At 50.2% G+C, this 14,985-nt stretch overlaps 1 protein-coding gene across 2 annotated transcripts in view; it reads left to right on the forward strand.

Annotated features, from left to right (window-relative positions):
* LOXHD1 (lipoxygenase homology PLAT domains 1) overlaps positions 1 to 14,985 on the forward strand; it is a 151,338-nt gene that overhangs the window by 67,037 nt on the left and 69,316 nt on the right. For both annotated transcript variants that reach the window (XM_044240992.1, XM_044240993.1), the window contains exons 13-17: positions 3,445 to 3,599; positions 4,939 to 5,099; positions 8,953 to 9,029; positions 9,937 to 10,133; positions 12,496 to 12,688. In XM_044240992.1, coding sequence (XP_044096927.1) covers positions 3,445 to 3,599; positions 4,939 to 5,099; positions 8,953 to 9,029; positions 9,937 to 10,133; positions 12,496 to 12,688 — 783 coding nt within the window. The remainder of the gene's footprint in view (positions 1 to 3,444; positions 3,600 to 4,938; positions 5,100 to 8,952; positions 9,030 to 9,936; positions 10,134 to 12,495; positions 12,689 to 14,985) is intronic.

A 14,985-nucleotide genomic window follows, 5' to 3' on the forward strand; every position in this document is an offset into this window, starting at 1 on the left:
CCTTCCCTCACACATGCGTACCCTCTCCTTTATCATCATCCCCCCCCGAGTGATACATTTGTTATAATTAATGAGCTTACATTGATACATTCTTAGCATCCTGAGTTCATGGTTTACTTGTGGAACACTCTTCGTGCTGTACATTCTGTGGGTTTGGACAAATTTATAATGACTTGTATCCATCATTATGGTGTTATACAGAGTAATTTCACTGCCCTAAAAAAATCCTCTGTGCTCTCCTTATTTATCTCTTCCTTTCCCTCCTACCCAAACCCTGGCAACCATAGGTTTGCCTTTCCCACCCTAACATTTTTTTGACTTTGTCAAGACCTATAATTCATTGATTTTATTATCACCTTCTCTTATATTCAATTTTCTGTATACATGGCTTGGATTGCATGGGCCACCATTATAACCTACCTCTAAACCTTCCCTTACCTTTTCTGTCCTTGTATCTCTCTATCATGCTTACCTGGATAAACCCTATCCTAGGTAAAGCCAACAAATGACCTTTTCAGTTATTGTAGCCTTGTAGACTCACTGTAGCAAAACATGCAGCCTTGCAGACTGGTCTCATTTAAAATTCATGACTCAGGGGGCACCTGGGTGGCTCAGTGGGTTAAAGCCTCTGCCTTCAGCTCAGGTCATGATCTCAGGGTCCTGGGATCGAGCTCCGCATTGGGCTTTCTGCTCAGCGGGGAGCCTGCTTCCCCCTGCCCCCCCCCTCTCTCTCTCTACCTGCTTCTCTGCCTGCTCATGATCTCTGTCAAATAAATAAATAAAATCTTTTTTAAAAAAATCATGACTCAGTATATCTCAGTTTGTACTCAAAGCTGTCCTACAATTTATCACTGCCCTCCCTTTAGTCCCTATAGTTGAGTTTTTGAACCCTAGCAAAGCTAGTCCTCTATCTATACTCTGGTCCTTCTTCTTCTTCCTCTCTAAAGAACTTCACTAGTTCTTCTCTCCTTGTTATCATTTTCTTTTTCTCTACAGGATCATCATCCTCTACATGATCCTATAGATAATAATCTAGTACCTCACATCTTAAACATTTTTTTTAAAGATTTTATTTATTTATTTGACAGATGGATATCACAAGTAGGCAGAAAGGCAGGCAGAGAGAGAGGAGGAAGCAGGCTCCCTGCTGAGCAGAGAGTCTGATGTGGGGCTCGATCCCAGGATCCTGGGATCATGACCTGAGCCAAAGGCAGAGGCTTTAAACCACTGAGCCACCCAGGTGCCCCACATCTTAAACATTTTAAAATAAAACTTTTCTAAATTCATACCCCACTCCAGCTTATTATTTCTCTTTTGTATTCCTCTTCACAACAGACTAAAGGAAAGGTTTACATCCAGGCATCCAGGTACTATATCTAATTTCCCACCTCCTATTCTGTACTTAGATTCCTGTTATAGGGCTTCTTCCCTTCCCCCACAATTTCACTACGGCTGCTCTTGTCCTTGACACCAGTGCTTTCCATGTAGCTAAACCAAAAGTCACTCTTTGTCCTCTGTGGCATTTGCTACAGATGATCATTCCTCCCTTCTCTTGATTTAGAGCCATGTCCAGCAGTACTCTTTCCCCCTGCTTCACTGGCTGCTTCTTATCTGAGTTGCTAGCTTCTCCTGGGCTTGGTCTCTAATGTTGGTGTCCCTCCATAATCTTCTCTATGGGAGATCTCATCTGGACTCGTAGTTTTCAGTGGAATCTGTGTGCCAATGACCAATGTCCTGTCAGTAGTCCTGACTCTCCAGACACATATTCAAGTGCCTTCTTGGCTTTTTTAGGAACATTTAGTAGCACACATTTATAATGAACAAACAGAACCATTGATTTCTGTCTCCAAACCTATGCTTCCCTTAGGCATGCCTACTTCTTACTAGAAATACTGTCTACCTGGTTACCCAAGCCAAAATCTAGGAGTCATCCATGATTCTTCTTTGCCTCAATTACTTATCCAATCTATCACCAAGTACTGTTGATTCTACATTAAAAATATATCTCTAATCTACTGGCTTCTCTCCATCTCCACAGCACCCTGAATCCTAGACACCCTCCTGTCTTTTCTAGGCAACTCTAATTATTCTGCTAAGAGGCCTCTCTGAGTCACTCCTTCTTCCCATACAATCAGTTCTCCACAAGGCAGCCAGAGTGCTCTTTAGAATATAATTCAGATCAGGTTACTTTTTTGCTTAAAGCCCCTGAATGACTTCTCATTGTATGAAAAAAAAAAACAACAACCAAAGGAAGTCACACTTCTTACCTTGACCTGTCATACCAATTCTGTCCCATGCTGGCCTTGGTCCACTTCTGGACTTCATCAAACCCCCCTCACCCAGGCCCTACTGACCTTCTCTCTGCTCCTGGAACATTCACCCCCTCCTCCCCATGGCAGTGCTTCGCACTTACTCGCACACTCTTCTCTCCGAGCTTCCTGCGGCTGGCTTCTTCTCCTTGGCATCTTACCAGATGTCAACTTCTTGCTGCAAGCTTTTCTGCCTCTCCAAATCCTCTTCATTCCCTCACCATAATCCCTCCACTTCCATCCCACTCTGGGGCACCCCTCTTCCGTGTAATCTTTGTTGCAGACGTAACTCAGGAATTTTCCTGTTCATAATTTGCTGTGATTTCACTGTCCATCTTTCCTCTCCACCCGTCCACTCTCAAGTTGGATGGAGGCTCCATGGGAGCAGAAGTCTGTCTTGCTCACTGCTGAACCCAGGTTCTGTAATGGTGCTTAGTGCCTACTGGGCTTCAGCCAATAGATACAGGGCAAATGAATGAATGAGTGAGTGAATGAATGAATGAATTTCACTTTCTAGCATATTTGAAGTGAGGAAGGGAAGCTGTGATATGCAGGGATGCTGGCCCGTCTCCTCCAGGGCACATTTTCAACAGGGAGAGAAGCTGCGGCCCCTCCCACAGTGACTGCATTTTGTGCCTTTCCGTTCTGAAGCAAAGCTCAGTCTGGGTCACAGAGAAAAGCTCTCTTCCGTGAGAAGACAGGACACATAAGAATTGGAGAACAACCTAAGGCAGAAGAGTCTGCTGGGTTAGATAGAATCAAGGGTCAAAATGTTTCAATCAGACCTGTGGTCCCCAAACACTGCCAGGCCCTCCCAGAGTCTCCTGGGGGGCATATAAACAAAGCAGTTCTAGGGATCCTACCTCGGGAAACTAAACTTGGAAAAGTCTCAGTGAGGCACAGGAAGTTGCATTCCTACAAGACTTTCCCATGGGATTCTGATCCTTGAGCAGGCCCGGGAACCTCTGCTTTGTTTGGGAAGAGGGACTTGCAGGTGAGCTGCCCTTTGACTGGGTGGCATGGGGTTTGCAGCCCCCGCTGGCCGGGTGCAGGGGAGGGGCACGTAGAGGCAGGAGCAGCAGGGCCAGTGCTGGGAGCAGGGGGCCATCAGTGTGTCCCTTTCTCTCCCCGACAGTGGCCCGGTACCGTGTGACCGTGTGCACTGGAGAACTCGAAGGCGCCGGAACCGATGCCAATGTCTACCTGTGCCTTTACGGTGACGTGGGGGACACAGGCGAGCGGCTGCTGTACAACAGCAGGAATGACAATGACCTATTTGAGAAGGGCAATGTGAGTATAGCCCGCTCCATCCCTGCCTACCCGGCCCTGGTCCGAGGTCCCCTTCCCCTGTCCTCCCTGTTCTGCTGAAGCTGATATGGGTGCCCCGGCCATCAGCGAACTAGCATACATGACACCCTCTGGGCTCCCGGGGTGATCCAGTAGGGACTTGGAGAACCGCCCTGGAGGGGTCATGGTCCCTTCCCCACCTGTCAAATGGGTTTCCTGGGTAGGTCGTGTGGGGCAATAGGGAAATCGTCAGGCAGATCTGGGGGCAAACCCTGCATGGGGCCAGTCGCTCCATTCCCCCAGCCTCAGTTTCCCCACATGTGAAACAGGGAAGCGATGCCCACCTGTGCCAGTTGATATGAGAATTAGGAGCACAGCTGTACATACCACCTGGCCTACGTCACAGAGCAGGTGCTCAGTAGGGTCATTATTGCAGTCAAGCGAGGCTCATGGTGCTTACCAGTTGAAGCCGATTTGCAGACTGACCTAGCACAATCCTGGGCTCTCTTCCCGCCTCTGCTGCCCCATCCTCAGCGAGGGCAGGGCAAACCCTGGAGATCGAGTGGAGGTCTCTCTCAGAGGCCACTCCAGCTGACCTTGGGGTCACAGACACAAGAAGGCTATGGTGATCAAAATAATCTGAGTGTTGTGGGTGGGCCCAGGCTCATTTGGGGAGGGCCGGAGGGGGTGACTTCACATAGATTTGTACATTTCCTCTCTCTCTCCCATCCACACCCACCCTTTCCCACTCTTCTACCTCTTTTGAATCCTTTGTCCATCAACCAATCGCACCCTCCTCTTCCTGTTCTGGGAGGCTCCCAGGTGTGCTCGTGTAGGCTTGGCAACTCTCCAGCCCCTGCTGCACTTCTGCTGCCCCATTGGCAGGCGAAACTGTGCAGTTAGCAAGACCACTAGTTCTCCTGCCCTCCCCAGTCAGTCCCAGCCATGCCTTAGAAGCGGGCTGGTATCCTTTTGTAGCAGGAGCCTGAGTTGATTGGCCAAGGAGTTAAGTCATGATACATGGTTAGTGACCGGTAACAGCTTATCCTATCCCTCCTCCTGGGGGATCTGCCTTTTAGGAGACGATAGGGAATGGCCACTGTTTAATCGGAAAATACAGCCCTCCCTTGTCGGGAACTTGACATGGAATGACTTCCCACTGGGAGCAGCTGGAGGAGGGGTTAGACCTGTTCTTTCCAGGTACCCCTCAACCCACCTGTGACAGGCCAGCAGCCCCACCCATCAGCCCCGGCTTTTCTGATTTCTGGGCCTGCGTCTCTCCTTGGTGTTTGGGTCCCAAGGGAGCCCCATCCCACCGGCCTTGCCGTCTTCCCCTCCGAAGGCCGACGAGTTCACCATCGAGGCGGTCACCATGCGGAAGGTGAGGCGGGTGAGGATCAGGCATGACGGCAAAGGCGGGGGCAGCGGCTGGTTCCTGGAGCGGGTGCTGGTGAGAGAAGAGGGGCAGCCGGAGAGCGACAACGTGGAGTTCCCGTGTCTCAGGTGCGTGGCCTGCTGCACTCTGTGCGCTCCAGCTTCCGTCCGGGGCCCTGGCTTTTGGGGACACTCAGCCCTGCCTGCTACCCCAGACCGGGAACGTAGTTGTGGCTTGAAGAGGGGGCCCCTGCTCGTGGTGCTTAGACTGTCCCCACCCCACCTGCAAGTGGTGAGCCACTGGGGTCAGGTGTCCCAGGGCACCCCTGGCCTGTCTATTTAAGTACCAGAGTGTTGTTACTTTTTAAAGATACAGTATGGCAATTTCAGAATTTAACTGAGTTCCCGCGGAGGGAGCTCTGAACGGGTTCTGCTCCCTGCCTCTCGGCTTCTGCTGGCCACAGGTGTTCTAGGCTTGTCGGTAGCCATTTTCTCCCTGGGTCTTCACATCGTCTTCCCTCTGTACATGTCTGTCTCTGTGTTCACATGTCCCTCTTTTATGAGGACACCAGCCATTTTAGATGAAGGCCTGCCTTCATTTTAACTTGATTACCTCTATAAGGACACTATTTCCAAATAAGGTCACAGTCCGAGGTCCTGGGGCTTAAGACTTTAACATATCACTTTTAGGGGACACATTTAAGCCTGTAACACATTTAAAACACATTTAAGCCCTAGGCAGGTTGCCCTCGGTGGTGGCAGTGGAGGTAGGGGGAAGGGGCTACACTGGTGTCCTGTAGGTGTCCTGTAGATAGGTCCTGTAGGTAGACTGTTGGAGACCCCAAGTCTCTATCTTTGGTGGGTGGGCAGAGGCCATGCTTCCTGCTGAAACCAAGAGCCTGGGGGTGGGGGGTGGGGAGGAAGGCCTGAGAATGGGGTCAGACTGGACTCTGGAGGCTTAGCTGGGGCATATTAGGTATGAGATGCTTGTGAGTTGAGTAGGCAGAGTCCGGCCTTGAGAAATAGCTCTAGTAAATGAGAGTATAGCGGTAGAATTTAAAATCAGGGAAATGGATGGGATCCTGGGAGAGAGAGAATTGTTTGGACTGAGCCCTGAGACTGGTCAGTAGAAGGACAGGGAACCTAGAAAGGGGACGAGGAAGAGGTTGCTATGTCCACACTGTCTGCATGGCTATAAACATGGTGAGGGAGGAGCTTGGGGCCAGGAGTCTAGCCACCTGCCTGCTGTGTGGCTTTGGACACATTTCTTAACTTCTCTGGTCTTCCATGCCTTCCCAGCCAGCACGCATCCCACAGTGATGGCAAGGGTGAAATGGGGCTGCCCTCTGAAAGGAGCCGGGTCTGCCAATGACACAAGTGATGCAGAAGGTCAGCCGAGGACCCCAAACGCCCTAGAGCCCTCCCTGCCCCCAAACACTTAAAGGGTTCGTGCAGTTTTAAGAAAGTGAATTCCCGCCCCTTGCATGTGCCCATGGCACCTGAGCGGGACGTGTACTGCCCGAGGGATGGCACACAGGGCCTCTTTATCCACCTTCTCTGCCATGGTCAGGTGGTGCCAGCGTGTTAGCTCTGGCAGCTGTGTGAGTGTGGTGTGCACACTTGCACATTTCTTGTGAGCTCGGGGAAAGAGCCATAAAATCACCAGCAGACAGGCTCACCGATTTTGCAGCGTCTCACGCTGAACCTGGGCCCAAGTGTCTGAAGCAGAAAGAAAATGACTATATTTGGAAATAGCTATTAATACCCTTCAGTTGGAAGTGAAGATGACAAGCCATGGTGTCCCTTTACCACTGGGGTGGGCCTGGGGATGAGTGAGAGGTAGAGAGAGCAGTGGGAGGGCGCGAGGGGTTTCCCGACGGCCTCGGGCCCGCTGGCTTCCAGGCTCCCTGTCCCTGGGAGTGATGGCTGGGCCACACCACACTCTTCTCTGCAGCCTCTGTCTGTGGATAATCCCGGGTGACTTCCAAGGGACAGAGGCAGAGGCTCCTAATGGGTTGATTGAAGGGACTTGGGGAAGCGGTCCCTGCTCTCAAATCTCTCTCCCACCCCACCCCCCACCCCCCGCCATCGTCAGTACCAAGAATTCTGCAATTGCCTCTTCCTATCTTGGAATCCCAGACAATTTTGGTGCTCAAGACTCGCAGCACCAAAACCCATGCCCAGTATAATCACTTAGCTGCCGACTGACATCCTATGCGAGGTAACAGCCAGCAGGCAGCGACATCCTGTGGGAATAGAAGACCACGTGCTTGGGGAGGGAGGGCAAGAGAGAAGGGATGGGGACCCTACGCTCGGGTGGGGTATATTGGCAGAGGGACTGTGGTTTAGGGAGGCCTGAACTCCATGTCAGGAAGGCTGGAGGGGAGGCCACGCTTTGGCTTCCTTTGCCGGGTTCCGTGGCCAGGGAGGCAAGTCCCTGCCAGGAGTGGAATAGGGCTGGGTTGCCAAGATGAGCTCCGACATAGAGGCGAATGGGGAGACGCTGATCAAGAGGCGAGCCCCTTGGTTTCCCCACGGCACTGGAGAACATTGAAGGTGCCTCTTCTGTTGCCATGACCTGTATCATGGACCCTTGTGAGCCCTGGGGCCTGGGTGTCTCCGCTTTGCACAGTCATCTGATTTCTCTGGATGCATCCCTGTGCTCCATGGGGAGGGCACTTTCTGGGTGAACCAGTCCAATGCGTTGCTCCCAGGTGGATGGCCAGCAGAGAGCTGGGACCATGGCCCACTCTGACGAATAGATGAGTCACTGCCGTCAGACCCAGCCCTGTAGGGTCCCGACCCAGCTTCTCCTAGTTGGCAAATCTCATCCCTCCTCGAGGACTCCGAGCAAGCTGCTTCCCCACAAACTGTTTTCATTTCTTAAATTCCTGTTACACTTACTTTGGGCCCACAGCCATCCTTCTCCTGGCCTTCAGTGCCTTGGCTAGTCTGTCCTATCCTCTTTGTCTTTTAATTAAAGATTTTATTTGTTTATTAGCCCTCGTGTGCACGAACTGGGGAGGGGCAGAGAGGAAGGGGGATAGAGTCTCAAACAGACTCTGTGCTGAGCGAGGAGCCCGTCATGAGGCTCCCTCTCCCGACCCTGAGATCCTGACCTGAGCCAAAATCAAAAGTCAGCTGTTGGGGCACCTGGGTGGCTCAGTGGGTTAAGCCACTGCCTTCGGCTCAGATCATGATCTCAGGGTCCTGGGATCGAGCCCCGCATCGGGCTCTCTGCTTGGCGGGGAGCCTGCTTCCCTTCCTCTCTCTCTGCCTGCCTCTCTGCCTACTTGTGATCTCTCTCTGTCAAATAAATAAATAAAATCTTAAAAAAAAAAAAAAGTCAGCTGCTTAACCGACTGAGCCTCCACCCCTGGGGTGCCCCTAGTCTATCCTATCTTAACTAGACAGTAGGTTCCCTAGGAGCCGAACAGTGTCTTATTGATGTCAGTGTATCTTTTCTGCCTTTTTCCCCTCCCCCAGAGCCCTCGGCACAGTGCTGTGCACACAGTAGGCTCTCCTAAAAAGAGGTGATTGTTTTTGCTGAGGACAGTGACTCCATTGTTCTTGGCTTTCAAGACAAACGCTTTACTGATTGGCAAAGTCTTACACCCTGTGAACCTTCTCGTTATCCCCGCATGCTGGCTTCTTCCCCTCGCTGCCTTCCAACCACAGGGCCTTTGCTCAGCTCCTGCCGGATCTGCTCCATCCCAGCATGTGCTGCTCCCTCGGGAGGGCACCTCCCTCTTCCCCTAGCCAACTCCTCATCACCTTTCCAACCTCAGCCAGGATCCTCTCCTCAGCGCAGTCCCCCTTGCCCAGTCTGGGCGGCGCCCCTTTGTTCTCAGCTTTCATAGAGTCTTTCCCTCTGCTGAGTGCACAGTTCTGACCTCCCTGGTGACCTTGCAGGGACAGCGGGACAGTGGGTGGTTGGTCGTTGGCCACTCAAAGAGCTAACAGCCCCTTGTCTGCCCACCAGGTGGCTGGACAAGGATAAGGATGACGGTCAGTTGGTCCGAGAGTTGCTGCCCAGTGACAGCAACGCAACACTGAAGAGTGAGTCGTCCTGATGACCAGGTGGCGGGCGTGTCCCTGGTGAGGGAGGTGCCCTCCCCTCTCTGTCCGGAAGCCAGCCCTTTGGAACAAGCATGAGATCTTCACTTCATCCCCTTGCCCTGGGCCATAGTGGGGAGGGTGGAGAGGAAGAGGCTCTCAGGAAAGATCTGGAAATTCTTCGCTGTTTAGGCTGTGTATACAGTGACTTTGTGGCACTGGATGTGGGGCCCTGAGCACACACAGGTCTATGGACATGAGTGACAGAGGCAGTAACACTAGTCAAACAGGCATTTTTATCCTCCCTTAGGCACAGAGGGTACAAATTTTTCCGGGTGACCTACTGGAGCATCGTCAGCATGGGGCCCTGTTTCGTAATGGTGCTGTAGGTACCCAGCAGAATTTCACCCCTGGCTGGCTCCTCCTGAACCATTGACATCTTGAGTCAAACATATACCCTTCTGAGCCTCTTATCCTTCACTTGTAAAGCCAAGATCAGAACCCTTAGCAACAACACTGCGTATGTCCTTTGCAACACTGTCTGCAAAGCTCGATGCTCCTTTGCCTCCGTTTCCTCATCCGTCAGATCAGAAACTGGACAAGGTGGTTGCCTTAGGTCCTTCAAGTCTCTTGCACTCTGTATTCTTGGAATGCTTTCCTGTTCTGGGTGTGCTCACACCTTGTGGGCAGGCCAAGCAGGGGTCAGCATCCCAGTGTTGCCCATGAGGGGACCCCCACAGAGAGGAAGGCAGCCCCGCCCCACCATGGGTCTAATTAAAGCAAGGGCTCAGCAGCTGACCCTCAACCCAGTGTCCCACCCTGGCTACAGACCACCCTCCTGCTCCAGCCCTTTCCACCTGACCTGCTCTAACCCCTCCCCCTCCCTGCCTCCCACCCTGGACTTGCCTAGACTTCCGCTACCACATCAGCTTAAAGACAGGGGATGTCTCTGGGGCCAGCACAGACTCCAAGGTCTACATCAAGCTCTACGGGGATAAATCTGACACCATCAAGCAAGTCCTTCTGGTCTCTGACAACAACCTGCAAGACTATTTTGAACGTGCCCGGGTGGATGAGTTCACCCTTGAGACCCTGAACATTGGAACTGTAAGTCTCCTTCCCGAGGCCATGCGACATGGTCTCACCCACCCCATATATATCCACATGTGGTGCACAATCCCACTCACATGCATGTGCACACACACTTACACATCACACGCATACGCACACTCACATGCACAAAGAGGGAAAATGCCCACTCGGAGGTAGGTGAGCTGCGTAGTTTTCCTCTATGACCCAGAGCAGCAGAAGATACATGAACAGTAGGGAAACTTCTGCAGTCCCTTTAGGGGTGGAATATCTATTTTTAGGGTCTGTAGTCCCAACATTCCCTTTACCTACATAGCCAAGACCATGGCGGCTAGGTCCCAGACACTGGAGAAAAGGACACTGGTATGCAGGGCAAGAAAAGTGGGCTGAAAATACTTCCTAGTTCCAAACTTGAATGTGCATCTGAGATCTTCTCAAGAAACTCATTTCAGTGCTCACCCTGAGCAACACTGGAGAGACTCTGCTCTTGAAGATGGCACCTGAGGGTCTCCCTCTGTCAAGGGCCCTGGTGGCCCTGCTGCCAGCAGTCTGAGCTCTTCATCTGGAAAAGCACAGATCTAACCCCCTTATAAAATTGGAAACTTTTCTAGAAATTTCTGAGCTGGGCTTCCTATTACCGCCTGCCCTTCTCAAGGTGTGGCTAGCGGTAATTGGGAGGCTGACAAGCTCCCCCGCTGCAACCTTACACTTTCCTGCAATCCTTTTCCTTTCTCTCTACGCCTCACCCTATTTTAGATACTCCAAAAACATGCTCACAGGGAAAGAGCTCCTGTCAGTTCTTTATACCTGATGGTAATGAGCCTAAGTCAAGATCTTCCTTCATTAAAACATATTTACATTTTCAGCTGAATTAATAACCGTAGAGTGAAATGCTTTTCCTTTTACTGAGGATTTCCTACAACAGCCAGTGGATAGATGAAACATCTAAGGGGAGGGGAATGGTGTTTGGGGCCTTTCCCTGTATTTCTGAAATGCCCCCTCCCCCAGCAAGCAGTTCAGCTTAAGAGGTTGGGAGGGTCAGTCTGGCTGCTGGTTGCCTGAGGTCCCTCCTTTTACTTCCTGCCAAGCCCGCCAGTGACTTCACCTTTGTTTGCCTCATTCATTCTAACAACTGGGCATGCTAATGGGACTGCTGTTTGCAGTGACTATGTTAATAATAACCTAGTCCCCCCCCCACAAGTCATCCTCAGTCACTAGGTGCTATTGATGGAACTGGAACTCTTGCTCCAGGGGGTGCTAGGCCTTCTGGAATGGAGAGAACTTAAGGAGTTCTCTCCTTAAGGAGCTTCCCATTGGGTGAGGCAGAAGACCCTTGTCCCTATCTTTAATCATCCAGCTGGTCCCGTCACTGTCCCAGCACCACAGTGAAACTCTCCTGTGACCCTTGGTGCCCACCGGAAAGGCTGTTGGGCTTTGTAGAGAAGGCTGGTTTCCTTCCTACAATTCCAGGGGACCCGGGCTACAGGCACACAGTTGTGATGGTGTTTTCATTATCAGCCCAGAGAAGCACTTCATACTCGTAAGAGCAAACACAGGGCTTGGAGGGACAATCCTCTCAAACTAGCCTTCTGGCCCCAAACTCATGGCTAGCATTACCTCTCCAAACCATCACAGAGACGATCTGGAGGGGAGGCTTGGCAGGGACTTCAAAAGCTGATTGATCATTCCACCTAATGTTATTGTCCTGCAAACAGCATTTCGAAAAAACCAACTCGTCCTAAGGATGATAACACAATGGTCTACGCAGTCGTCTGTGTGAAATGTAAAGATGTAAACATGTAAAATAGCCAAGCAAGTGGACTGTTGAATGTTACTGGAGAGAGAAGGATGTTCATCAGGGCCAAGAGTGAGAGGAGCATTTGAGCATAGAACCACAGAGAGGCTGGCCTGAGAGGTCGTCCACCTATCCAGTCACCTCTAGACGGGTTTGTCAAAGAAGAAATGCAGAAAAGATGTATTTTTCAAAACAAAACAAAGCCCAATCAATAGCATGGCTATCAGAAGCAAATGGTTCATGTTTTGAATGTTCGGTTTCTTACACGGGCGCTGCCAAAGTATGTGCTGGAGCTTTCAAAGTTCACGCCATACCCAGGGTCCCCCACTTGCTTCTCACCTCTTCCCCGAGAGGTGAGCTGCTCTTAAGAGGAGGGATGGGAGGTTCCAGGCAGCTGGCTGATGGTGGACAAGCCTGGGACCCAGCCTCTTCCTGCTGAGCCCCCCTCTTCTGGGGAACTGAAGATCTGGGCTGAGGACAGCAGTTTGTACCAGTGTTGGGTGGGGGCGGGGTGCGGAGGGATGGAGGCATCGAGGGTTCCATGCAGCAGCTCTTTGCTCACTCACACCCTGGGTTTCCTTCCAGATCAGTCGGCTGGTGATTGGACATGACAGCACCGGCATGCATGCCAGCTGGTTCCTCGGCAGCGTCCAGATCCGTGTGCCCCGCCAAGGCAGGCAATACACCTTCCCCGCCAACCGCTGGCTGGACAGGAACCAGGCCGATGGGCGCCTGGAGGTGGAGCTCTACCCCAGTGAGGTCGTGGAGATCCAGAAACGTATGGGATTAACAGTAATGGGACCATCAGCACCATTTCCTCTGTGGGCTGGGGCAGTGGGGAAGGGGGAGTGACTGTGGGGTGACTTGGATCTTGTTTCTGAGTGGGAGGCTGAGGGGAGATAATGGGGCTTCTGATTGCCTGTGTATCATGGCTCTTGGAGGGGAAAAGGGCTCATTGGACAGATGGTGAAACTGAGAATTCAGTGGAGGAGACATTTTTTTCTGGAATAAAGGCAGTAAATGACTCTGTTAAGAGATGTACATTCTCAGCCCTGTGTGCAGGAGTTTGAGACCTAGTCCGTGTCTTCCCCCAGGAAGACTGGCAGAAGAGATAAAGCTGTTTATTCATGCATTTATTTAATAAGAATATATATTGACTGTTCCTCTGAGCCAGCACTGCCGTAGGCACAAAGTAGACCAAGTCCTTGCCCTTGTGGAATTTACCTGCCACCAGGGGAGGCAAACAATAAATACATAATATAATGCCAAGTAGGAGCTATGAAGAAAATGAAGTAGGACAGGTGACAGTCATGGCATGGGGGTGGAGGACACTTTTGGACAGGGTGATGAGATCGCCAAATGAAGGTGAAGCTCATCTACACACGGCGTGAAAGCCATAGTTATGGGAGGGGTCGGAGCAACAAGAGATCATCTAGAGGGTCAGGAAGATAGTGGCACCAGAAATGGATGCAGAAAATGTCACTTCCCTCACCTCTGCATTTCTACATCTACCCTGAACGCTACTGCCCGAGGCTCACTTCCACCAGAATCTTCCCCGGGAAGAACCCCAGTGTGAACTCACCGCTTCCTCGCCTGGAGCTCCTTGTGTCTTTTCATGTGTGCATTTTCTCTCCCCAGTGACCCTGTAGTTCCTTGAGGGGTCACATACACATACATGCTTTGTAATGGTGTCTGCCAGTGTGAAGAAATCAACTCTTTTTCTCTTTTTAGAAATTAGAACTTGATTTCTATCACAGTAATACGGGTACTAGTTAGTAAGATGCAGATTTTTAAAAAGAAGTAGTTCCCCTTACTATTCCCCTTCTTCAGAGTAACAACTTTTAAATGACTTTCACTTGTTCTCTGAAATTTATCTCTATATTTTTAATAATTTGCTGACCAGTTTCTTTATTATTTTATTCATGGACATTAATTCTTGACTTCCTACAATGGAAGAGGATGGTTTAGCTCCGTGAACACACATGTGTATATATGTGTGTGTACATACACGCTTCCCCTCCTTCCAGCCTTCAATAAAATTAAATCCGTATTCAATTTTTACATTATTATGACTATGTAAATATCATTCACGGCTGGGACATCTATTGTATGATGATTGCATTTCAATTATGGCACAATTTTTTGTTTTCTGAAGTTAGTAATACCCTCATTTTCCATTTGTACAGTGTTCTATATACCCACCTATCTGTATTAGTGTGCTAGGGCTGCCATAACAAAATACCACGTCTAGGGGCTTAAACAACAGATATTTCTTTTCCCACGGTTCCAGAGGCCAGAGGGCCAGGCTCTGGGGGTCTGGAGGTTAGGCTTCTTCTGAGGCCTTTCTCTTTGTCTTGTGGATAGCGGCCTTCTTACTGCATATTCATATGGTCTTTATTTTGTGTATTTGCATGTGTGTGTCCTAATCTCTTCCTTTTATAAGGACAGCGGTCATATTGGATTAGGGCCTCACCCTAAGGGCCTGGATTTTAACTTAATCTTCTCTTTAAAGGCCCTATCTCTAAATAAGTCACATTCTGAAATGCGAGGGGCTAGGCTTTGATAATGTATTGGGAGGGGAGACAATTCTCCCTTAACATCATTTTATCTCCATCCCTTGAGTAGAACTAAAATTCTTTTCATAAATCCAAGCCCAACAACAATTCTGTTTCCTCTCTACCTCCTTCCACTCACTCCCATCCAAAAACATTCCTTTAGGAACCTCAAAGGGTTCTAGGTTGTCATGAAGCTGTCCTTTGAGACTTCCTTTCGGCCATCTTTTTGGAAATTCCTTTCTTTTTTTCTCCTAGTTGGATCTCCTGTTTCCTGGACTTCGTGTCTCCCTCTTTGGTTTCTCCCTTCTTTTCATTTCTACTGAGTAGCTTCCTGAGAAAAGGTGCATGGAAGAGAAATGTCTGCAAATGTCTCACAATTTATAAGGAATTTGGCTCATTACAGAATTCTGATTTAGAACTCATTTTCCCTTAAAGTTTAGAAGGAATTATTCTACCATCTTCTAGCTCCCAGTGTTGCAGCTGGGAAGTCTGATGCCATTCTGTTATCCAATTCTTTGGG

The sequence above is a fragment of the Neovison vison genome, chromosome 3 (genome assembly GCF_020171115.1).
Source record: "Neovison vison isolate M4711 chromosome 3, ASM_NN_V1, whole genome shotgun sequence".
Classification (NCBI taxonomy): Eukaryota; Metazoa; Chordata; class Mammalia; order Carnivora; family Mustelidae; genus Neogale; species Neogale vison.